At 37.3% G+C, this 23,195-nt stretch overlaps 5 protein-coding genes and 1 long non-coding RNA gene across 6 annotated transcripts in view; 3 read left to right on the forward strand and 3 right to left on the reverse strand.

The window, feature by feature from the left end:
• Positions 1–6,340, forward strand: part of LOC148239457 (uncharacterized) — an 11,396-nt gene extending 5,056 nt beyond the window's left edge. Inside the window, exons 2-6 of the mRNA XM_088186139.1 lie at positions 554–679; positions 756–1,207; positions 1,274–1,450; positions 1,521–2,272; positions 2,687–6,340. Coding sequence (XP_088042265.1) covers positions 942–1,207; positions 1,274–1,450; positions 1,521–2,272; positions 2,687–3,207 — 1,716 coding nt within the window. The 5' untranslated portion in view covers positions 554–679; positions 756–941 and the 3' untranslated portion in view covers positions 3,208–6,340. The remainder of the gene's footprint in view (positions 1–553; positions 680–755; positions 1,208–1,273; positions 1,451–1,520; positions 2,273–2,686) is intronic.
• Positions 6,341–7,314: 974 nt separating this feature from the next.
• On the reverse strand, positions 7,315–11,029 carry Mcm3 (minichromosome maintenance 3). Its single transcript, XM_088186029.1, has 9 exons — positions 10,875–11,029; positions 10,479–10,756; positions 9,759–10,406; positions 9,516–9,680; positions 9,261–9,459; positions 9,019–9,167; positions 8,223–8,529; positions 7,904–8,152; positions 7,315–7,834 (listed from the first exon to the last, which is right to left on the reverse strand). Exons 1-9 carry the CDS (start codon positions 10,947–10,949, stop codon positions 7,475–7,477), a joined length of 2,430 nt encoding a protein of 809 aa, XP_088042155.1. The 5' UTR covers positions 10,950–11,029; the 3' UTR covers positions 7,315–7,474.
• Positions 11,030–12,040: 1,011 nt separating this feature from the next.
• Positions 12,041–14,023, forward strand: ppan (Brix domain-containing protein peter pan). Its single transcript, XM_088205572.1, has 6 exons — positions 12,041–12,288; positions 12,361–12,684; positions 12,750–12,934; positions 13,004–13,384; positions 13,454–13,557; positions 13,622–14,023. The coding sequence occupies exons 1-6, from the start codon at positions 12,103–12,105 to the stop codon at positions 14,005–14,007; spliced, it is 1,566 nt and encodes a 521-aa protein (XP_088061698.1). The 5' UTR covers positions 12,041–12,102; the 3' UTR covers positions 14,008–14,023.
• A 400-nt stretch (positions 14,024–14,423) lies between these two features.
• LOC148239460 (uncharacterized) lies at positions 14,424–17,801 on the reverse strand. Its single transcript, XM_088205584.1, has one exon. The coding sequence runs from the start codon at positions 17,716–17,718 to the stop codon at positions 14,686–14,688; it is 3,033 nt and encodes a 1,010-aa protein (XP_088061710.1). The 5' UTR covers positions 17,719–17,801; the 3' UTR covers positions 14,424–14,685.
• A 398-nt stretch (positions 17,802–18,199) lies between these two features.
• On the forward strand, positions 18,200–22,577 carry LOC148239461 (uncharacterized). Its single transcript, XR_015810841.1, has 2 exons — positions 18,200–18,828; positions 21,185–22,577. It is a non-coding gene; the product is annotated as an uncharacterized LOC148239461 (long non-coding RNA).
• LOC148239462 (uncharacterized) lies at positions 20,642–21,232 on the reverse strand. The gene has a single exon (XM_088193525.1). It carries the CDS (start codon positions 21,167–21,169, stop codon positions 20,768–20,770), a length of 402 nt encoding a protein of 133 aa, XP_088049651.1. The 5' UTR covers positions 21,170–21,232; the 3' UTR covers positions 20,642–20,767.
• Positions 22,578–23,195: the final 618 nt, after the last annotated feature.

Below are 23,195 nucleotides of genomic sequence, written 5' to 3' on the forward strand. Positions count from 1 at the left end.
AATAATTTAAATAAAAAAAACTTCCATTAAAAAATATCATATAAATCTGTTTTTATAAGAAATATGTATGTCGTAGTTTGAACAAACAGGTTTACAATTTTCTGCACACTCCTTTCTCATTCTTTCGGATAATAGTAATTGACAAAAAATAATGAGTTATATGCTTTATTGGAATAAATTGCCGAATGGTGCTCTGCTCCCTGGTATAGAAATTTAGGAGGCATCCAGAAGCTGACGATCAAGGTGATATTTTGTCAAAGACCATGTCCTGGATTTATTGTTTCAAAAGAAGAAAGATTTGGTACCCGAATTTTCAAAAATTATTTTAATTAAAATATTAAATATGTATATCGAAACAGTAGTTGTGCTGGGTTATTCAAAGCTTAGGTTTTGTAATAAATGTTATCACAGAAATGTTAATCTACATTATTATATGAAATGTTTTTTAAACAAACATGCAAATATTTCTTTATCTCGAAACCAATTATATAAACAATCTGCGATTGTTCATTATCCACTTTTTATATACTAATACACGCCTTTCGTTTTTCAGTACCTTACCAATATGCCTATACATTCTATAATGTGGTGGACCATTTTGCAGACTATGAATTATTCTACTGCCATAGACTGAATCGTATCTCGATCATCTACAAACATTTACGCCGTTTAGAATATGGTAATCTTATTGTACTTATATATACATACGATCGACAAAATGTTTATAATTTATAGTGTACGTTTTGCTCTTTCAGGCTGTCTACTTCGAAATGACATCTAAAGTCGTTTCGATTGTCGGTTTTCGAATTATTTTTGCAACTCTGCAAATGCAGTTTTGGAAAATTTTATTTTGAAACGAAGTATGCGGCGTTTTCGTCGACCGAAAACGACACGTTCCATATGAATTCGCCTCCCGCTCTATCCCGACGACAATAGCAGAAATGGACCCCCATCCGGGAGCCGCAGCCGCCGTGAGCCCTCCTCCGGTCGGACCGGACGCTACAATACTGAAAGATTACAAATACGAAATTAAATGCGCCGAATGCAATAAAATATACACTGACACCGTACTCTACCAAAAGCACTATGTCGAGCTGCATCTCCGACTCGACATCGTTTACACTTGTCCGCTGTGTTACGAGAACTTTGATGATCATTCTCGCTACTTAGGTCATTATCGAGGCCACTTTGCCCGAGACGAATTCGAGTAAGTAAACTATAATATTATCGTACGACTCTAAATTTTTATTAATCATTGGAAATCTTTTTCTAGATCTGGTAAATATGCAAAGAATTTATCTTCAAAAAAAAAAAAGTTCAATAAAAATAAAATTTATTCATGCGACCAGTGCAAAAAATCTTTTTCTACACTTCGCGGATTTAAGATGCACATAGCTGGACATCATTCGGATATAAAATATACATACGCTTGCAAGGAATGCGGAAAAGTGTTAGTATTATAATGTTATTTATTATTCACGTTGAATCCGTGCTTCTCTTAAATTACAATTAATTTCCAGTTTAAACTCGCAAAACGGATTAACGGTTCATCTCGAAAGTCATAAATTCGGCCGTCACATTATGTGCGATTTGTGCGGAACGCGTTTCTCGCAAAAGATCAACTGGAAGATTCACATGAAACGCTATCACGAAGAGAAGCTGTTTGCATGCAAGACTTGCGAAAAAACTTTTCCCAGTCCGGCTGCGCTCAAAACCCATGCCACATCGCACTCCGACAGAAAATACATGTGTAAAATATGCGATAAAGGTTTCAAAACCGAGAGATATATGAAAATTCATTTTTCACAACACAACGCCGTCAAATCTCGCATTTGCGAGATTTGCGACAAAGGATTTTTCAACCTTTCCAAACTCAAACAACACCTGAACACGCACACGGGCGAGAAGCCCTTCAAATGCCAATTTTGTCCGAGTGGATTCACCAATTTTTCGAATCGCCTCAAACACGTGAGGCGAATGCATAAGAAAGAAACGGATCCTTCGCAAAAGAGCGACTCTGAGCACGTCCGTGCTTCCGACGCCATTGATCAAGATACCGTAAACAAGCTTTTAAACTTACAAACTGACGAAAACAACACTGGCAATTTCACCCGAGAAGTCGCTCTATCATCCGACGAATTGCTAGAAGAACTAGAATTAAGTATTAGTTATATAAGAGAACAAATGAACGGCTGTGATGCAATTAGTATTAAAGACGAGAATGATACCAGCATTGGAGCTGTCGTACCGACAGATATATGTGACACGAGAGGTGAGTACTTTACATTATTTTTAAATTCAAAATCACGTCTTACTTTCTTTACTACGTTTCGGGTTATTAGTGTATGTGCCATATTTCAAAGATCCGTAGTTCATCTGGAAATGACGCAGTTTTTTAAAAATTTCAGATATAATAATCTGTTCAAATTTAATGCCACCGGAGCTCACTGTACAAGAGTTTTTGCTTTATAGTTGAGATTATATAGCAACTATATAAGTACTTTAGAAGTCTAATTTGATATTTTTCTTTGATAAACTGAAATGGGAATATACTACAATAAGAACTTTTTCCACAATATTGTTTTATAAGTTGTTGGTACAAGTTATAAAATTTTATCAGATAAATATCACTATTTCACTAAAAACCGTCGTTTCAATGATGAATAATTGGTATCTTATTTTTCAGATTATAATAGAGAATCCTCCTACAACTGCAACATAGCATGCGATACAACATCCGAAGAAACCAATCACTCATTGCATCAATTAGATCTTACGATGATAAACAATAATGTTAATTGCTACAACCGTGGCGAAATTACAACTACGACCAACGCCGTTCTACCAAATACACAGCCTTTGATCAACACAATCGACGATACATTGACTGATGTTAACAATCTATCTACCTCATATGCATCTACCTCACAATTGTTATACATTAACAATAATTACGCATTGTCTAATCCGCGGACGAACAGCGGTATCGGCATACACCACTTTAACGCTGCCAACGTCGTCGATTACCCCGTCCAGATGTCGAGCAACTCTTACATCATATTATTGGACTCGTCAGCGGGGATCGGCGGCACTGACGGCTTTGCTACAATCGGACCGACTGTCGACCGTAACAAAAACATGTTTGTCGTGATACCCAACGGTGTCAGACTCCAGCAATCTAGTTTGCTGTCCGCCAATGAGATGTAAACACTATCGCTTGTAAATCGGTCGATTCGACCGTCGCTCTTCATTGTTTTCGGTGATGGGGCGACGGTTGTAGACAATTTACTCATTTGTGTTTTATGTTAAACAGTTTAGCTAAATGAATTTAAAAACGTTGCATTTATTAGGGTTCTGCATTGGTCGGTCACTTGTACAGTAAAACCATACAAAAATAGTTTGTGAGGCATTTTATTAAAATATATACAAAAGCGGATGAAATACACATTTTTTTTTTTTAAACCGTAACCTTCTGCTTCACAGCGATGCAAAAATCGTGGACGATGTGGTGCGCTAATTTGCTATTAATCTACAGAAGTGGTTATTTAATTTACTGTTATTCGTCAAAGAGTGTTATAGACTCGCACCATTTGTGAACTTGCTAGATTGACAGACATGCCTCACCATACTTATTTTTCACCCCTTCGCTACTCAAAAACTGAATGACGCGTTGCTCTACTTTGGTGCTTGTTGCATGTGTGACGACTATTTTAGGCTACTGCTATATTTTCCTGTTGCATGCCTGATTCAAACTATATGCAACGCTCCTGTCAATTTACATGATAATAGAGCAGTGTTTTGTATTTTTATCGCGTTTTAATGGCTTTCATTTGACAAACTTATTTTTTAAATGTTATTAAAAGTGACGTGACTTTTGCAGCAACCTAATATTTTTTATATTATGTACACTTTACAAAGAGTTGAATGTGTCATTTATATGTTTTATATACAATCTACAGTACGGAATATAATAGTACAAATATAATAAGTAATGTTATTTTTATATATATTTGTATAGAAATTTATACAAATGTGAACCACAAAAGTTTTTTATATAATCTCGTATATTTTATATATGAAAATTATTCTGCTATATATATTATATGTATATACATAACCGCTTTTTTATCGCAACTAAACTGTTTTACTGATAATGGACATTTGTATGCTAACTAGTCAAAACGTATCTTCCACCAGCTATGCGATTATTGATCGCACAAAATTTTTTTCAAGAATCAAGACAATTAACTTTTTTCTAAAAACTAGATTAGAGCGATGCATCAATGCTATGGAACTGTTTGGAATTTTATATGTATACACATATAAAAATATTTTTATATTGGGAATATAAATATTTAGAAAAGAGTTATATTTCTACACGATTGTAGACAAAGACGGTTATGTTTATCAATAACGGCGCTTTACGGTCTTCACCGTTATTCCCAATCTGTACGTTGAGCCCAAAGAGGAACTGATGTTCTATACCGACATTCACCGTCGTACCTGGCCAATCGTCCGGCGTACGCGACCCATTTACGGACTAGCCACGGTCGAGTGTCACAAAGCTCGCCGTCGATTCATACTGTATGAATTGTCATACTGTACAGTTTGAACAACGCATGCATTTCTTTTCGAAAGTTCGGGAACCAAATTTCCAAAGGTGTGTTTTTCGTTTATAAAATAAATAAAATACTATATACCATTTTTAGATGTAAGGTTTATAGGATTTTTTTCCAAATTCTTACCATTTTGTAATTATTATGAATTTTTTTGCTTATTCATGTATTTTGGGGAAAAATATTTACACAAAACGTATATTTAAATAATCGGTTAATTTATACTTTGCATCCTTCGTTTAAATTAAAGCCTATGGAAAATAGATTGTATTTTTATTATATATTATACATATATAACAAAGACTGCAGAATAAATATTGATCTGTTTGTTTCTTTATCTACATTTTTTCTATGAATTATTTTACTCTCAATCAAATCGTTTATTTATTTAAATGCTTCCGGGCTCTCTTAATTTAAGCAAGGACTATATACCTAACTCATTTATTTCAAATTAGAATTATAAGCAAATTATAGTTACATATATGAAACCTATGTTGTTATTTAAAAAAATATTGATGTTTATATCAGCAAGTGATACGTTGGCCATTGTTCCGTAATGCACCCACAGATGACAAATTCAATGTCTACGATGAACTTTGGCTGCTTTATAGAACCGAGCGTATCATATAAATGTTTATTGTATGCAAGTTAGAGTATAATAGTTGATAAAATTACAATACATATTCGGTATTATGGATACACCTTGATTCGTTTCAAGGTGTATGTATTATTAATAGAAGAGGCAAATCTAAATTGGTCCATAACTACAAAAACACATCTATTCGAGAAAGAATATTCTTGTTCTTTCCGATAATATCAGCGTTGTCAACGTTACCACCTTTAAAAAGCTATAATACAAAGTTTATAAGTTATGAACTAATTTTAAATGCCAAAAATATGAGAGAAATATATAGTTGTACTAGTTTCATTAAGTTTCAATATCATTGTTTAGATGTTAAAGTTTCATTTCTGTATTGTAAAATTGTCAGTGGACAACTCCGCAAAGAAATGCGAAATTTAATTTGTATCGTAACAAAAAATGTAATAATATAATAATATTAACAATAATGCAAAAATCAACGTGCGGATTGCGCTATTATGATTTATGTAAAAAAAACAGTGGTGCCAACGACTGGCTACACACGTACAAAAAGTGCAGTGAACTGAAACAATTACCAAAAATAAGTGACACTAGACGTACAAGAACAATTTAGATAGTGAAAAATCTCCGGTAGAAAAAACCGGCGTGCACACCAGGACTTTTAATGAATCTTTTGGAAATTATCCCGACAATTGTGTTGTTCAAATGACAGTAAAACGTGACAAAAAAATAAGCGAACTATGGAATTCATTTTTTATTTCGTTTATATAAAGAACACTAATCATCTACCTCTAATGCAATATTAGTTTTTTTAAACTATTTCAATGTTGTTAAAATGTGTAAAATCCAATATTTTGTCAATATAGATTTTTTTTAACAATTATTGTTCATGTAATAGTGGGTATTATTAATAATATAAATATTTACATACACCTATTATTAATTCAGTTTATTTTTAATATACAATATAATGTTTTCAATTAAATTTTTATGCTGATTGTTGTAATCGATTTAATAATTACCAATATAGTAATCCCAATTACTTTTTACAGATTGTTTATTGTGATAATATAAAATTATTTTAATCTGAAATAACATTAGTTGCTTTTTTATGTATCTATTACCTAAATGTTTTATTTTTATCAACCATATGAAATCCTACTAAGCCTGCAGTTTTATAATTCAAAGAATCGAATTAATTTGTATCATTAAATTATGCTATAATGTATTAACAGTTGACCTTGAACATTAGTGTTTCATTAGAATGTCCTTAATATTGTATCAATGACCCAATGAGAATACTTACATATAAAGACACACATATTGTAGCTTTGAGGTGTTTATTCTTCAATCTCAAGAGTCAATGGACATACAAGAAATGTAACAATCCCATAATCGCTAGAGAACAGGGAAAAAAATAAACTATAAAATTAGATGGACCTTATTTATATCAAAAACTCGGGATGTTCATTAAAAATATTTTGTGTGTAATAAAATAACAAAAATATTGAGATGTTGGTTTAGGAGACATCGTCTGGAAGCTTATATATAGATCTAAGAAGAACCCAGACTGACATACATTTTTATTGAACAAAATATAAATTATACAGATAAATGTAGTGTCAATATCGGATGGTGAAGTTGAACAAGGGAGAGTTCATGTTATACCAAGTGGTCAGAGTCAATGTTGAGTAGTTCCTCATTGTCAGCCAAGTAATGTGTGAGTCAGAGCTGTGAGTGGTGTCAAGTCTTATTAGTTTCCTTTGACAAAACTTGAACGAGTAGAAGAGAAGACTAATTTGGACCAATAACCTTACTGTTAATCCTTGCTTCTGTACAATCGTTTATCTTTATGGTGACAGATACTGCACTTTGATATTACACTGTTTTAAAAATATGGTGGTTCTCCTTACCGATATTGCTATGGACTTCTAATATAAGAGGAATGATCAAAATATATTCGAACTGAATTTTGATCAATAGCAAAAAGTCAACACTTCTCAGAAGTCAAAAATTCACATCAGAAGCAATAAAACCGTGTCAGCGCCGTCGCAGAGGGAACGCTCAGTTTACACTAAGTAATTATATAGATAGATATATTAAAAAAGATTCATTTATTTAAAATTAAAATTACATTAAGAACTGCTGTTTTATTGTAGTTTTCAAAATAATAATCACAGATTACAACAATAATATTATCAATAAAAAAGAGATTCTTCCAGGTAGTTTGTTTATCAGGTAAAAAAATACTGAAAAATTATATTAAAAATACAATATCGTCCGCCACCATGACATGATTGTCTTGAGTCATCTTGTGGAGAGCGGAGTCAATTTCGGAATGACCAAATTCGTTATCAGGATGCTGCGAGTTGATGTACTCCTTGATTCGCTGGAGTGGCAATGACTGCGCCCTTTCCTCCTTGAACAATTTTACCAGAGTAGACTTAAAAGAGGCCAAGCGTTCGCTCGATATTGGTCCTGGAGGTCTAATTTCGGAGCCCGATGGCACCTCCTGATCGGTTACTTCCACAGTGCTAGGAGTTATTTCTTCTGTTGAGACTGTCACGGTTTCATCCATCTCAACATCTGAATGGGTCTCGTCGCCTTTTGCAGTTTGCTGAAATTAAAAACGTATCAATAGTAAAAATATTTCACACACATAATTAAAATAATTAGAATCACAAACCTGTCTGGTTCTCTTAGGTTTGGGAGTCGTTGCCTGCGATTCTCCTTCCTCGTCACTATTTTCGTCATCGGTACTCCTGCGCCTCTTCTTCTTCTCCTTCATCAAAACCTTTTTAAAGTATGCAAACTGTACCAATTCGATAGCAGCTTGCGCATCATCAACGGTGACTTTGATACTGAGACGTAATTTGGCATGAGCGGTAGACAAACGGATCAATGTTTCAAGAGTTCTCGGAGTAACGGGCTGAGTCTGAAAATATCATAAATTGTGTTAGTTTAAATTTAAATATAACGTTACAGATAGAAATGTATATTCTTACTCTTGCGACATCGTTGTCCATCATGTCCTGGCTTCTCAATTTTGAATATTCGTCGGCGATGACTTCTGATGCTTCGTACGTCAGTTTTGGTTTGACACCCTTAGCGAGATGGATGTACTTTCTCATGAAACGCATGGACAATATTTGATCTTTTTTGTTCCTGGTCTTGCCGTGGAGAAGATCATCATACTTTTCATAGACAGGCGTATTAGCTTCTTCGGCATCATTTTGGTCCGGATTGAAAGTCGAAAGCATTTCCACAGAAGAGCCCATCGGCAAAACTTCGCCATCTTGCTCTTTAGGGTTCCTGAAATTATATTTTTGCATATAAGTCTTTGTTATTTTTCTTACATATGTAAAATATGTAACTTTTTATAGTTTAACGATAATTTCACTATTTTTTCAATGTTTGTTAACTAGTTGTATCAATGATCTATTTAGCAAAGTGATATATTTTGTTTACAATAATTATAATTAATAAAAAAGCACAGAAAAAGTAGTGCCGAGCAAAGTTGTGTAGTTTTCATTCTGCAAAACAAATTTTGACAAGGATAAAAATAATTATTACTTAAAAATATTAACAATTTAACAATTTTTACAGTAATTATCTGTAATTTAATCAGGCAAAAGAGTAAAGACGATGACGTGGTGGAAAGGTTCGTACTTTTGCAGATCAAAGCTTGCGTTTGAAAGGGCAGCAAAATTGATCTACATTTCTCACGAACTTAACTTTTTAACTAGAAAGAGTATTCTAGTTACTTGTTCCAGAAGTTTAATCACTAATTACGGTACATACCTGTATCTATGCATTCTAACCACGTGTTCAGAGATCATATGATCGTGATCAGCTTCCACCATGTCGAGCATCACAAACAAAAGATCAAAACGTGACAAAAGTGAATCTTGCAATCCAATGTTTTCCATGGGAGTCTTATACTGGTCGTACTAAAATAATATAATTGATTAAAATACTAGGATATATATAACAACGAATAGCTTACTCATATACTAGGATAAATATAAAAACGAATAGCTTACTCTTCCATAAACTGGATTAGCAGCGGCCAATACGGAGCAGCGAGCGTTGAGACTTGCGTGTATTCCTGCTTTAGCAATTGTGACCCTACCCTGTTCCATTACTTCGTGAATGGCAGTACGATCTATGTCAGACATTTTGTCGAACTCATCGATGCACACAACGCCACGATCGGCCAAAACCATAGCACCGGCTTCCAACCTTAATGTAGATTGATTAATATTTAATTTTTTATGAAATAATTCGTCCTAAGTTACCTTCTTTCGCCTGTTTCTTGATCTGTAGTGACAGCCGCAGTCAGACCGACACCGCTCGATCCTCGACCCGTCGTAGGAATCGCTCTCGGAGCAGTTAATAATACGTATCGTAAAAGCTGTGACTTTGCCACCGACGGGTCTCCAATTAGCAATACGTTGATGTCTCTAAAATATAAACATGATAATAGTAGCAATTGTAGGAATACAACGGCAGAAATGATTATTTTATATTATTATATATACCCTCTAAGTCTAGTTCCATTAGGTAATATCTTTTCTACGCCTCCGAGCAAAAGACAAAGAATGGCTTTCTTTATGTATTCGTGTCCATGTATAGAAGGCGCCAGCGATTTACCCAAAAGATCGAATATGTTGTTACGTTTTGCGAGCTTTTTACACATGGCTATATCGCTCTGGGATATGGTCAAGTTGGAATCTTTGCTCAGTTGTTTAATGTTGTTGGCGATAAGTATAGTTCTGAATGTTCCGGCTGTAAAGCCCCCGTTTTTTGCAGGCATACATCTAAAGTTACCGACTACTTGCACACGGTCGCCGGGTTTGCACTTATCGACAAGATCGTCATCACAAATGATGTCGACGCTTCGAGGAAGCTGACCGGCCGGCGCTTTCTCTGGCATCTCTTGTATGCTGATGGTTTGATGATCTTTATACTTGGACAGACCGAACTCGGTTTCTAATAGATTTCCGTCGTCGTCCTTGGTCGGATAAATAGCACTCGACGGAAAAGCATCAAAAGACGTCATATCTGTGTAACGTCTCTCCATTACTTTCTTCGTCGCAGCGCAGTAGTGAACGCTACGGACCACTTTAGGCCTTACGAGAGACACTCGAGTGACGATTCCTTCGACACAGATCAAATTTCCCAGATATCTATATTAATTAAGAGGCAATTAACAGTCGAATGTAAAGTAACGAATAGATCTGCATAATAAAAATAGTTACCTCGACGTTAACGATCTAGGAGTGACGTGTTTGTTACCGAAGCTGCCTTCGAAAGCGATAAACACATCTTCGACGTCCTTTGCGTATATCGGATCAATGGATGCTACATATTCTTTCAAAGCTCGCTGAAAAGCCACCTGTTCTTCAAAAGCGTTGTTCAAAAGACTAGTAGCTCTCACGGGATTCTTTTTGCGCAGATCGTTCACGTTCACAACCAATCTTGGCGACTTATCGCTGATCATCAACTTAACCCTCTGCATGTAGTTACCTTGATCTTCCTAACAACCAGATACAAAAAGTTCAAGTGGTTAATTTGGAACTATTGAAATTAATAAGAAATCGCGTGTTTCGACAAGTCAACTTTGTAAAGTAAATCAACCTTGAAACTATGCTTACCTCATCGTCGAGGAAATCCAAGTATTCTCTTTGCAAATCGCGCAAATGTTGATCGACATCCGCAGAGCCCTCCATCGTGAAACGAGCGCGGGAATTGTGACGTTTGCGGACGCCCGTGAGTTTTCGAACGTCAGTTTTACTTGCGTTACTACCTAATACTCATGTTAATGTAAATAATAGTATTTTATTATTAAGTTAAACATATATCAATATCAATCTTAGTTATTTTAATAATTCAGTCTATGTAATTGAAATACTGTTTTTTCTATTTTTAATTGTAGGACACGATACCAAACAAAGGGTGGCAACATTTTGCCTAGAGAAACTTCCACTAAAGATATCGGAATCACTTTTGAGAGCAAGTGAAGGTTCTCTCTACACATAAACGAACAACATGCGCTTTTTAGAGTAGTTGCAAATTATGGTGGGAGTTGAAAAAATCACACTTCATATATAATAATTAAATACATTGCATTAATTTGCTTCTATTTATTTTTTTAACGAATATTTAATTATGTTTATATCTATCACTATGTATTGATATATATTGGTTAACAAATCAGTAGCTTTTGCAACGTATTCATAATAAAAATTATCCATATGCTTTCGACTTATAAATCAAAAATATCTAATTGCTACATTATTATTTAACCCGTATATTTTCCACATAAAACCGAATAAATAGTGTATGAATATTTATTAATATATTATTTCAATCATTTGATATTTTTTACTTTGTGCCCTGTTAATATAGAAATAAATAATTTACCATTTCTCAAATTATGCGAGTGTTGCTCCGTGTGAGCAATATTCATATGAGCAATCGCCTTGTGAGCGATTGATTTGTGACCAATTTTCACGTGAGTAAGTTGCCTTGTGACTAAAGTACGTTTGAACAATAGTCATAATTGAGTATTATGCAAATGAAAGTATTTTTATAATTTATATTATCACGGCGAAGGCACAGCGTGGTTAAAAGTTATTATATGTTTTAATGCACCTGAAGCGTACTTTAAAACAAACCTGATATTATTGTATATTTACCTAGCTCTAAGTTTAAATGATTATTTTATTTTATTAATGTTATTAGTGCGATTATTAAAAAAAAAAATTAGTAAAGAAAGCAACTATTTGTCATTTTGTTAATGGACAACATTAATATTGTTATGACAAATATCAAACAGGCGTGCTCGTGACGTTTAACCTGTAAGCTGGTGTAGCGTTAAACATGGGCAAAAGAAAGGGTCGTTGTACTCGTAGAAATAGGGCAGCAAGAGATGCTCCCGAATCAGAGAGCATTTCCAAAGCTCCTCATTCGTTCGTAATACACAGAGGTCTTCCTTCGAAACATACATCGGAGCTCACTAAAGATTTTAGAACAGTGATGGAGCCGTTCACTGCCACACAGCTAAAGGTGACGGGTTTGTGGAATCGAAATTTAACCACATTTATCACACTGTTGTTCTTAATATATTATTATTTATAGGAAAGGAAAAATAACAACATTAAAGACTTTGTTTCCGTCGCTGGATATTTACACGTATCTCATCTGTGCATATTCAGTATGACGAAGCTCGGATTATATCTTAAAATTTCTCGGTTGCCCAGAGGCCCTACGCTTACGTTTAAAGTGCACAACTTTTGTTTCACGAAAGACGTGCTGTCGAGTTTAAAGAAGCAGTATTTTCTTAGAAAAGCTTTTCAAAACTCGCCGTTGATCGTGATGAACAGCTTTTCGGGCGAAGGCATGCATTTAAAATTGATGGCGAACATGTTCCAGAACATGTTTCCTACTATAAATATCTCAAATGTAAGTATATCATTAACTTTTGTATATTTTGTAAGCCTCGTTACTATTTTTACAAATAATTTTAGGTGAAATTAAGAGATATAAGGAGATGCGTGTTGTTAAATTATAACCCTGATACGAAACTGGTAGATTTCCGTCATTATTACATCAAAACGTCGCCCGTGGGTTTGACCAAGGGTACTAAAAAGATTGTGCAAGGAAAAGTGCCAAATTTGAGCAAATGCAATGACATGGCAGAATTTTTTGAAAAGTAAATATTTATCAGGAATACTTATTTTTAAAAGTGATCTTTATGTGATACTTATTCTTGAATTTACAGAGCAGGATTATTGTCAGAGAGCGAAGGAGAAGATGATCCAAATTCACATGTAATTTTGCCTCAAAATTTGAGCTCCAGAGGTGCCAGAGAAGATGCCCAATCCGCAATTAGACTATCGGAATTAGGACCTCGTCTGACTCTTCAATTGATGAAAATTGAAGATGGCTTACTCGATGGAGAAGTTTTATATCATCAATTTATAAATAAAACTGAAGATGAAAAAGAAGAAATAAGGAGAAAGAGGGAAGCTAAGAGGAAATTGAAAGAAAAGCGTAAGAAGGTACAAGAAGATAATGTCAAACAAAAAGCTGTTTTGAAAGAAGAACACAAACAAAAATCATTAGAAGGAATTAAAAAGAAGAAACAGACTGAGACCCAACGGTACTAAAATATTATTTATAGACGAGTTTTTAATTTATTTTAAATGATTTAATAATTTGTTTTATCTAGATTGATGGATTTGGCTAATGCTGAATCACAACGAGAAACCGGAGGAGCAGATGATGACGATGCTGAATATTATCGGCAAGAAGTGGGAGAAGAACCTGAACATGGTATGTTTTATTATGTGCTTAGATATAATTGGTTGAATTAACTAATATTTACTTTTTTTTTTAGATCTGTTCACTAACGATTCTAGTAAAAGGAGAAAGTCGACGAAAGACGACAGCAATATTCCAAGGAAGAGAGTAAAATTCGCCGATTCAAATGAACCTAAAAAGAGTTGGCAGAACAAAAACAAATCTCACAACGATCAGGGTGCTACTAAAAATTTCAAAAAGCATAGTAAGGATGGGAAATCGGATAAGAAATTTTCTGGAGGTAGAGGTGGTAATCCTAAATATGGATGGAGAGCACAAGAGTCTGAAGAATCGACTGGACCCAAGAGTGCAAAGAAACCTCAAAAGCAATTTGGAAATAAGAGGGATCAAAAGGGAAAAAACCGAAAGGTTCTTGGATCTAAAATTCAGAAGAATCACAAAAAATTTAAAGGACGTAAATAAATGTTATAAATAGCTATATTATTGTGGTTTTATTTTAATCGTTAGTACATTAGATAAACTTATTAGAAAATTTTGTATTATATTATAAGAGCTAAGGTGAAGTAGGGGGGCACTCAGTGAACGTAGAATGGTAAGGAGGGTGTTCGATGAAGACCACAGCTGTGTAAGGGTTAAGTGTCGATGATAAATTTCAAAGGTTCACGGTTGAATTATACATGATTCTTAGGTATATTTCAGGAATTCCAACTGGAAAAAAACGTTATTTTTGTCTGAACGAAGTCAGAGCTAAATCAAAAAAATATTTAATAATAAAAATTAAAATATTACACAAGTTAAGTGTTAATCGGGTTTCTGGGAAGAAACTTCTTTAAAACATCTGTGCAGGTCCAAAAAATATGTAATAATAACATCAAAAATGGTATAAAATTACTTTATTTAAAATAAAATAAATTTAGGTATTTCAATCACTAATACTATGTGATTTATTATATGTCCTTTATGTATATTTTATGTTAATCTTCAAATAGGTTATTCAGGCTTTGATCTTTAATAACACTACTTATACCTTGGGTCTTTTGGTTAATGCAAGACCAAGAGTCGATTTTGTAGCGACCAGTTTGATGAAGAACTGCTCTGGATTATCAATATTCTAATCCGCATGTTAAATCTCTGAATAGTTTAGGCGCTATTTACTTTTTGAAGCCATAGCTTTTTTCTGAATGTGCATTCGCTTTGACTGATTTGCTTTGAATTTAAATCACCACTGGCTGTACTCTTTTTGCTCAGCTGTTCTGTTACATGCGTAAATACATCCAGCAAATGCATTTTGTGTCCATATTTTAACATGCATGTGCAAAGTTCTTGAATAAACCATGAGCCTTCTTTTATGTCTCTAAATGAAACAAAATCTTTAACAGTTGACCAAAATATTAGTAAATCTGACATCTCAGGGACATTAGCGAGTCTCATATACGAGCAGTCAACTTCTGGTCCGAGATCGTGATCAACGTTGTTGTCGATCGTTAGAGCGCTCATGTGAGAATTGCCTCTACAAGCTTGAACAATCAAAATTTTAGGCTTTCCGACTAAATTTTGGCATAGTATCTTTTTCAAAGAGTTCACTTTGATGGTTTTGTTATCAATCCCGTAAATCCTTCCATTGTCGCCGTGAGACAAGATGCAAACGGCGAAAGCTCCGTGATGTTGATCAACTTTTATAACGTGCTCACGAACTATATCAATAATTTCATTATGTTTTTTATCACTAAAAATAATGACATTGAATCCGAACGATCTCCAACAAGCCGTCAACGCTTCGACGTCGCATTCCGTTCCTTTTCTCACTGTTAATCCTTCAAAGTGTTTATTATTTATGATCAAGAAGTATCCAACATTATGTGGGTTTCGAATCACGTACGCTTTTTTTGAAGTTCTTTCCTTGATAATAAATTTACTTTTAGTTCTACTATTATGCTTTTCAATTTGATTTTCAGCTTCGACAAAGTTTTGTAACCAAATCAATCTGTCATCATACTTGAAATCACTAGAATATAATATATCTTCTAAGGTTTCTTTGAATTCGCAAAGGTTTATCGTGTAATCTCCGGGCATTTTTAAAGTCGGTATCCAAGGTCCGATAACAATTTTCTTAAACCACACTAGCTTCAATAGTTGATATAGGATGTAATGTTCATAATGGGGTTTCTCAACGTTTTCACTCAACGTCGAGGTCAAAAATTTTTTTACAACCTTTTCTATGACGCTTTTGTTCATCAAGTAAAGGGTTTTTCTTATCGGATGTATGAACACAGAATCGGTTATATTGTGAGATAAATAACACTGTTTCACGTACGAAATATTTTTATCAAACTCTTCGATCGCCTTTTCATTATTTATAATCAGCAACGCTTCGCGGAGTACCTCGTACCAGTATCCTTCGTAGCTCTCTACCCACTTATATAAAAAATTCATGCAATTGTTTCCATACACCATCAAATCCGTTGCCAGTTGATGAGAATCGTATAACAAAAAAAACAACGATATCCTATCGTCGATTTGAAGTGTCCGTTCAATATTTTCTAGCATTTCTAGTTTTTTAATATGATATTGAACGACTTGAGACTGTGATAAATCGGAATATTTTATTATATCAGTATCGTGAAATTGCAAATCTGTTTCAATATCGTAAAAATGATCATCGGACAAGTGCGGTATTTTAACGGGAATCTTAACATTGGTGAGAAATTTTTTTTGCAATTCAATCCTAGAATTTATACGTCGCTGGACTCTTTTTATTTTTAAATGCAACTCTGAATAATTATTAGCTTCTAGAAAATCAGCTATTGGTCCTATATCGCATTCGAGATATTCTTCTCGATCAACTTGAAACGGAATCCATGATCCGATCTGAATAGTGCCAGATGTTATCAAATATATAGAGAATAATTCGATATGATCGTAATCATAGCTATTTGATACGTTTTTAAAGATCTTTTTATTGTACTCGAAAAACGATTCAAAAGTTGCTTTATTGAATTGTTTGAATATTCTATAAATAATTTTTTTCATCGGATGAATAAAGTGAGAATATTCCATATTTTCAACTAGAAAATAAGTTTTAAAATCTTCCCAATTTACACCTAAGTTTCTTACGATAGTTTCGTAGCCAATAACCCCTAAAGCTTCTAGAAGTGTACCTAACCAATGGCTGTCCATATTTTTCGCCCATTTAAATAATAATTGGTGGAAATCGTTCGATATATCCACAATAGATTCAAAGGATTCAGAAAGCAAAAATATTAACCAAACACGATCGTCTTCTTTTAGGAGACTTGTGAATTTTAATAAATTACATTCATCAGTTTTGTTGAATTTCTCGATTTTGGTTATGTTGATAGGTATTGATACGATGCTTTCTCTGGTTTTCTTCTGATACATGGTTATACAGCTGGCTCGATAATTTTTATAGTTATTCGGTATTAAATTAACGGTAAAGCTTTGATTCTGCAAAACATTCTGACTATTTATATGCATTTCAACGTCAAAAAACGTTACAATACATTCTTCTACTGGAAAATTTGCCAGTACTATATAACATGTTGCATCATTTTGCATAGAATTTTTCAATGGTGTCCATGATCCAAACCGAATTGCGCCAGACATGTTTAATTTCATTAAATATAACTCCATATAGCATTTGCCATACTTTTCGAAACATTTTAAAGCGTCTGTTCTCAATTCTGGGGAAACTCCCAGATAATTTATGACTACATTAACGTATTTGTTGATGTCTTTCATATTTTCGGAAGTTTTGCAATATGTGTAGAGCATTTTTTTCATAGGATGGATGAATAGTGTATATTTCATTATATGTGGTAGAAAGTTACACATAGCGTGTTCCAAATTGATGTTCGCTCGTTCTATAGCTTTGTGGTTTTGAATAATCAACAGAGCTTCTAATAGATATCCTTTCCAGAGTGGTCCAAAGTTTACGGCCCAAACGTGTAAGAATTCGTGGAATCCGGTATCCAAAATTGTCGTGGCTAATTCTAAGGAAACTTCGCAGCAGTCGAATAGCAAAAAGAGCAACGATATCGCCTCGTGATCTTGGAGTTCTTCTTCGATTTCGGTCAAAATGTCCAATTCAAGGTTTGCATAGTCGAGAATGGCCAAGGCAAAAATGCCATCGGCATTTCCTTGACGAACTTCCATGTTAGTTTACGTATTTACGAATCGTGACTAAGTTAGTGCAATTTTGCCAAATTTTTGCTAGTGTTGCCAGGTTTTTATATTGATGTGTCAAAGTTAACTATAAATATGATAAATTTCTCTATCGAACTAAACGTATATTAATGGGCAAAAAATTTAATAGTCAGAATTTAAATCAACTTTGGGTCAAAATAAATATCAAATAGTTGGAATAAAAATAGCATACGGACAGAATCAGCATATAGTAGGTATAATACTTTAGGGACGGTGATGGTGATGGGTGGCAATTATACACAGATTGAGCCACTGCAGAAGTATTTTATCGATAATACGAGTTGTTTACGAGTTTTTTTTAATGCGCGGAATATTGCCAGTCGGGAGAATAACTGTCACGCGGTGCTACTCAAGTGCCGACTAGTTTTGCCCATAACAAATTTAGGCTCCCACAGGACGATCACGTGAACTAAAAAATATTTCATTTATAAATATATGGGGACCCCGAGACGACCGTCCGTGACGCAGCATAAAGTGAAAGTGATTGTCCCGTTGAGCCGCGCGCCCGAACTAAGCGGCGTCGTACAATAAACACCGCATCCCCGCCACCGCGAGCTACGCGCAGAGTGGGGATGCGGACCCCGAGACGACCGTCCGTAACGCAGCATGAGTGAAAGTGAAGTCCCGCTGAGCCGCGCGCCCGAACTATGTGGCGTTGTACAACCACACCGCACCCCCGCCACCGCAAGCAACGCGCGGAGTGGGGATACTGTTGCACACCCGACCGGGATTATAAGGAGGTACCAAATGGCTCACTTTACACATTCTACTCAGGACTTCTGACACTGCAACACTCACTGGACTACACGGATTCTACACCTCGCCTCCTGTTCGAGCAACCATCTCCAGGACACGCGCTCGAGGTTTAATATCGACGACTGTCGAAGGATCCCAGTCAACACGTGTCAAGAACGTACCGGACGATTTCATAAGGGCCACTTTGTACAGTTCGCTGTACAAACGTCCTATCACAGATCGTCAACCGGACTGCTGATAACTACAAAACAGAAGCGTAACCCCACGACCGCTTCATTGGTGACCCCGACGTGATATTAAACCGTATTTTTAAATGCGTATAACCTCGGCAGTTTTTGACACCAACGCTATTTTTTTTATTTATTTTTTTTTTAAAAAAAAAAAATATCTGTCCTGACGGAACCCAACACAACCGTATTTTTAAATGCGTATAACCCCGGCAGTGTTTGACACCAACGCTAAATAATATTTTTTCCCGAAAAAGTATTACTCAAACGTGACGATGGAAGCTCCAGCCAACACCAGTGCTCCAACCGCCAACTCCGATGCTGTGTCCGTGACGCCTCCGCCCTTCACCAGCGATGACCCTATCCTGTGGTTCATCATGCTCGAAGAACAACTGGCCCATGCTCGAATTACGGCGGACGAAACGAAGTACTACAAGGTGCTGACTTCGTTGCCGCCTCGCACCATCCAAGAGGTACGTGATATTATCACTAATAAACCGGCCGCGCACGCATACGACACGTTAAAGGCTGCTCTGATCAGCCGCCTTTCATCATCACGCGAAACGAAGTTAAGGCAATGCCTTGAGCGCGAGGAGATGGGCGACAGGAAACCATCTCAGTTTTTACGGCACTTGGAAGGACTCGCCGGTTCAGAGTTTTCCGTGCTAGGCCTACGCACGGTGTGGATGGCCCGTCTTCCTTCACACGTGCGTCAGATGATGCTGATTTTGGACGACACGAGCATCGATAAACTCGCCACCATCGCCGACAAACTAATGGACGCTGAACCTTGTGGATATAACACGACTGCCGCCGTCAGTGCACCACCTCCACCAACCACTCCGTCAAGATTGGATGTACTTGAGGAAAAGCTTTCCCAGATGACGGCCATTTTGGAGAAAATGGTCGTCAACGCAGACCGTCAAAGAAGCTCGAGCCGGAGCCGAGCTTACAACAACCGCCCGAGAAGTCGCTCCTCTTCGCGAAAACGCCCAAGCAACGAGTCAGGACTGTGCTACTACCACGAGACTTTCGGGGACAAGGCGCGCCGTTGCAAGGATCCGTGCTCGAAAAGGTCGGAAAACTAATCCGGCATTCGTCAATGGCAGCGGACGATGTTAGGCCGAAGTCAAGCCGCCTGTTTGTTACCGACAAAGTAACAAAAGAGAAGTTTTTGATCGATACCGGCTCGGACCTGTCCGTGTATCCGAGAAGCAAATTAGGACTTCGAACTCCAGCTATTCCGTACGACCTTTTCGCAGCCAACGGTTCCATCATCCAAACTTTTGGATGGAAACAACTGTCCGTCGATTTAGGACTTCGTCGAGATTTCCAGTGGCGTTTTATCATTGCCGACGTAACGAAGCCCATCATTGGAGCTGATTTTTTGCACCATTTTAATCTACTAGTAGATTTAAAACATGCCCGCCTGGTCGACGGTACAACTGCATTCAACATTCAATGCATTGTACAAGGCACAGATAGTTTGCCGCAGATCAAAGCTATTTCCGGAACGACGACGTATCACGACATTTTGAAACGTTTTCCGGAAATTACGCAATCAGCTGGATTGACATCGCTGCGACCTCAGCCGAAACATTCAGCAGTGCATCACATCCGGACCAGTTCAGGCCCTCCAGTTTCAAATCGCCCTCGACGACTAGCTCCGGAGAAGTACCACATCGCCAAAGAGGAATTCCGGAAAATGATCAACGACGGAATCGTTCGACCATCTGACAGCCCATGGTCATCGCCTCTTCACCTGGTCGCGAAGAAAAGACGAAGTCCTAAATCGACGGACAGTTGTTTCCATCCAAAAGTTTGGATGATGGAACCGTTGGCTGCGAAAAGGTCGTACGGAATAGCTGGAGTTCGAAGTCCTAATTTGCTTCTCGGATACACGGACAGGTCCGAGCCGGTATCGATCAAAAACTTCTCTTTTGTTACTTTGTCGGTAACAAACAGGCGGCTTGACTTCGGCCTAACATCGTCCGCTGCCATTGACGAATGCCGGATTAGTTTTCCGACCTTTTCGAGCACGGATCCTTGCAACGGCGCGCCTTGTCCCCGAAAGTCTCGTGGTAGTAGCACAGTCCTGACTCGTTGCTTGGGCGTTTTCGCGAAGAGGAGCGACTTCTCGGGCGGTTGTTGTAAGCTCGGCTCCGGCTCGAGCTTCTTTGACGGTCTGCGTTGACGACCATTTTCTCCAAAATGGCCGTCATCTGGGAAAGCTTTTCCTCAAGTACATCCAATCTTGACGGAGTGGTTGGTGGAGGTGGTGCACTGACGGCGGCAGTCGTGTTATATCCACAAGGTTCAGCGTCCATTAGTTTGTCGGCGATGGTGGCGAGTTTATCGATGCTCGTGTCGTCCAAAATCAGCATCATCTGACGCACGTGTGAAGGAAGACGGGCCATCCACACCGTGCGTAGGCCTAGCACGGAAAACTCTGAACCGGCGAGTCCTTCCAAGTGCCGTAAAAACTGCGAAGAGCTTCCTGTGGACGCGGCTGGGAACTACCTAGCCGACCGGAACCTCCGAGTGCCACATACACAGCTCCGCACACTGTCTGGAGACACATCTCCAGCAACGACAACGCCCGTCTAAGTTTCGACTATAAACTTAGCAACGGATTGCAGCACCGACTGATCGTTTCAGTTTCAACCACAAACTAAACGACGACCCGCTGCAATGCAACTCCACTGCGAAGAGTTTCCTGTGGACGCGGCTGGGAACTTCCTAGCCGGCCGGGACCTCCGAGTGCCACATACACAGCTCCGCACACTATTTGGAGACACATCTCCAACAGCAACACCAATTCTTTGTCTAAGTTTCGACTGTAAACTTAATCAGACACGATTTGGCTAAACAGTGAAATTCCCGAAACGTTTGGGATACTGCTCACATTTTCGGCAACAACTTCAACCAACGACAGACGAGTCTACACAAAAATACAGCAACGAACAGCCAGTATCTTGAAATATATTTTTTAATTGCAGTAATAATATTTTTCTTTATATTTTAAGGTAGAAGTATGCACACGGAGGAAAATGTCATGCACAAGTGACAAACGGACCCCGGACCCCTACTTTTCCGTTAGCTGAGAGTTTCGTAAGGGCCACTTTGTACAGTTCGCTGTACATACGTCCACACAATCATCAACCAACTGGTTCTGCTTCCATCTGCACTGACCCACGCTGCGCACGAGACCACATCAGTCTGAACGAGCCTCAGTTTCTCCTCTTGGTTAAATTTCGCAACTGTAAATTGCTAAGAGGGGGAGTACTATGGGGACCCCGAGACGACCGTCCGTGACGCAGCATAAAGTGAAAGTGATTGTCCCGTTGAGCCGCGCGCCCGAACTAAGCGGCGTCGTACAATAAACACCGCATCCCCGCCACCGCGAGCTACGCGCAGAGTGGGGATGCGGACCCCGAGACGACCGTCCGTAACGCAGCATGAGTGAAAGTGAAGTCCCGCTGAGCCGCGCGCCCGAACTATGTGGCGTTGTACAACCACACCGCACCCCCGCCACCGCAAGCAACGCGCGGAGTGGGGATACTGTTGCACACCCGACCGGGATTATAAGGAGGTACCAAATGGCTCACTTTACACATTCTACTCAGGACTTCTGACACTGCAACACTCACTGGACTACACGGATTCTACACCTCGCCTCCTGTTCGAGCAACCATCTCCAGGACACGCGCTCGAGGTTTAATATCGACGACTGTCGAAGGATCCCAGTCAACACGTGTCAAGAACGTACCGGACGATTTCATAAGGGCCACTTTGTACAGTTCGCTGTACAAACGTCCTATCACAGATCGTCAACCGGACTGCTGATAACTACAAAACAGAAGCGTAACCCCACGACCGCTTCAAATATAAATGGGCAATAAATTATTTATTTTATAAATCTATTATAAAATATCTTGCTTGCACCAAAACTGACTGGAAGGTGACTCGCACGAAATTGACTCGTGCAATAAGTTTCGGGGTGCAAGCCTATACTAAGTGAATTTTAACTCGCGAAAGAGTTGCGCGAGTAGTTGCGCGCAATGTAAACGCAATTAATGACAATGCTTGATTTTTAACTTAAAAATAGACCTGTAAATTTTGAAGGGATTTTAAATTAAAACATTACTTCAAGATTTATCAGAAGCCATGTCCATAAAATCGAAAATCGGGATTATAAATTTAAAGATAGTTGTAAAAGAATTTCTGATCCACTATTTGGCTGCATAAGGCTCTAGGAAATATTCATTAAAATGTTGTTAAAGCAGTGTGTTTTAAATATCCGCAATAATTCATAATCATTTCTTTCTTTCAACAAGGCAAGACAATTAAATGTTGGGAATAAATATTATTATCTGCATAACAATTGAATTTTCTTAATTACTCCTAATATTTCATTCTTAACATTATAGTCAAGCCGCCACT

The sequence above is a fragment of the Plectrocnemia conspersa genome, unplaced genomic scaffold (genome assembly GCF_051122295.1).
Source record: "Plectrocnemia conspersa isolate PC_06_02 unplaced genomic scaffold, ASM5112229v1 ptg000001l, whole genome shotgun sequence".
Taxonomy (NCBI): domain Eukaryota; kingdom Metazoa; phylum Arthropoda; class Insecta; order Trichoptera; family Polycentropodidae; genus Plectrocnemia; species Plectrocnemia conspersa.

Excerpts from the sequence above, each read along its gene's own strand:
- ppan (XM_088205572.1), top strand. The coding sequence starts at position 12,103 with ATGGGCAAAAGAAAGGGTCGTTGTACTCGTAGAAATAGGGCAGCAAGA. Across the intron at positions 12,289-12,360 it reads TCACTGCCACACAGCTAAAG|GAAAGGAAAAATAACAACAT; the intron begins GTGACGGGTTTG and ends TATTATTTATAG. Across the intron at positions 12,685-12,749 it reads CTACTATAAATATCTCAAAT|GTGAAATTAAGAGATATAAG; the intron begins GTAAGTATATCA and ends AAATAATTTTAG.
- LOC148239462 (XM_088193525.1), bottom strand. The coding sequence starts at position 21,169 with ATGGCCCGTCTTCCTTCACACGTGCGTCAGATGATGCTGATTTTGGAC.
- Mcm3 (XM_088186029.1), bottom strand. The coding sequence starts at position 10,949 with ATGGAGGGCTCTGCGGATGTCGATCAACATTTGCGCGATTTGCAAAGA. Across the intron at positions 10,757-10,874 it reads TGGATTTCCTCGACGATGAG|GAAGATCAAGGTAACTACAT; the intron begins GTAAGCATAGTT and ends TCTGGTTGTTAG. Across the intron at positions 9,681-9,758 it reads AATGGAACTAGACTTAGAGG|AGACATCAACGTATTGCTAA; the intron begins GTATATATAATA and ends TTTATATTTTAG.
- LOC148239460 (XM_088205584.1), bottom strand. The coding sequence starts at position 17,718 with ATGGAAGTTCGTCAAGGAAATGCCGATGGCATTTTTGCCTTGGCCATT.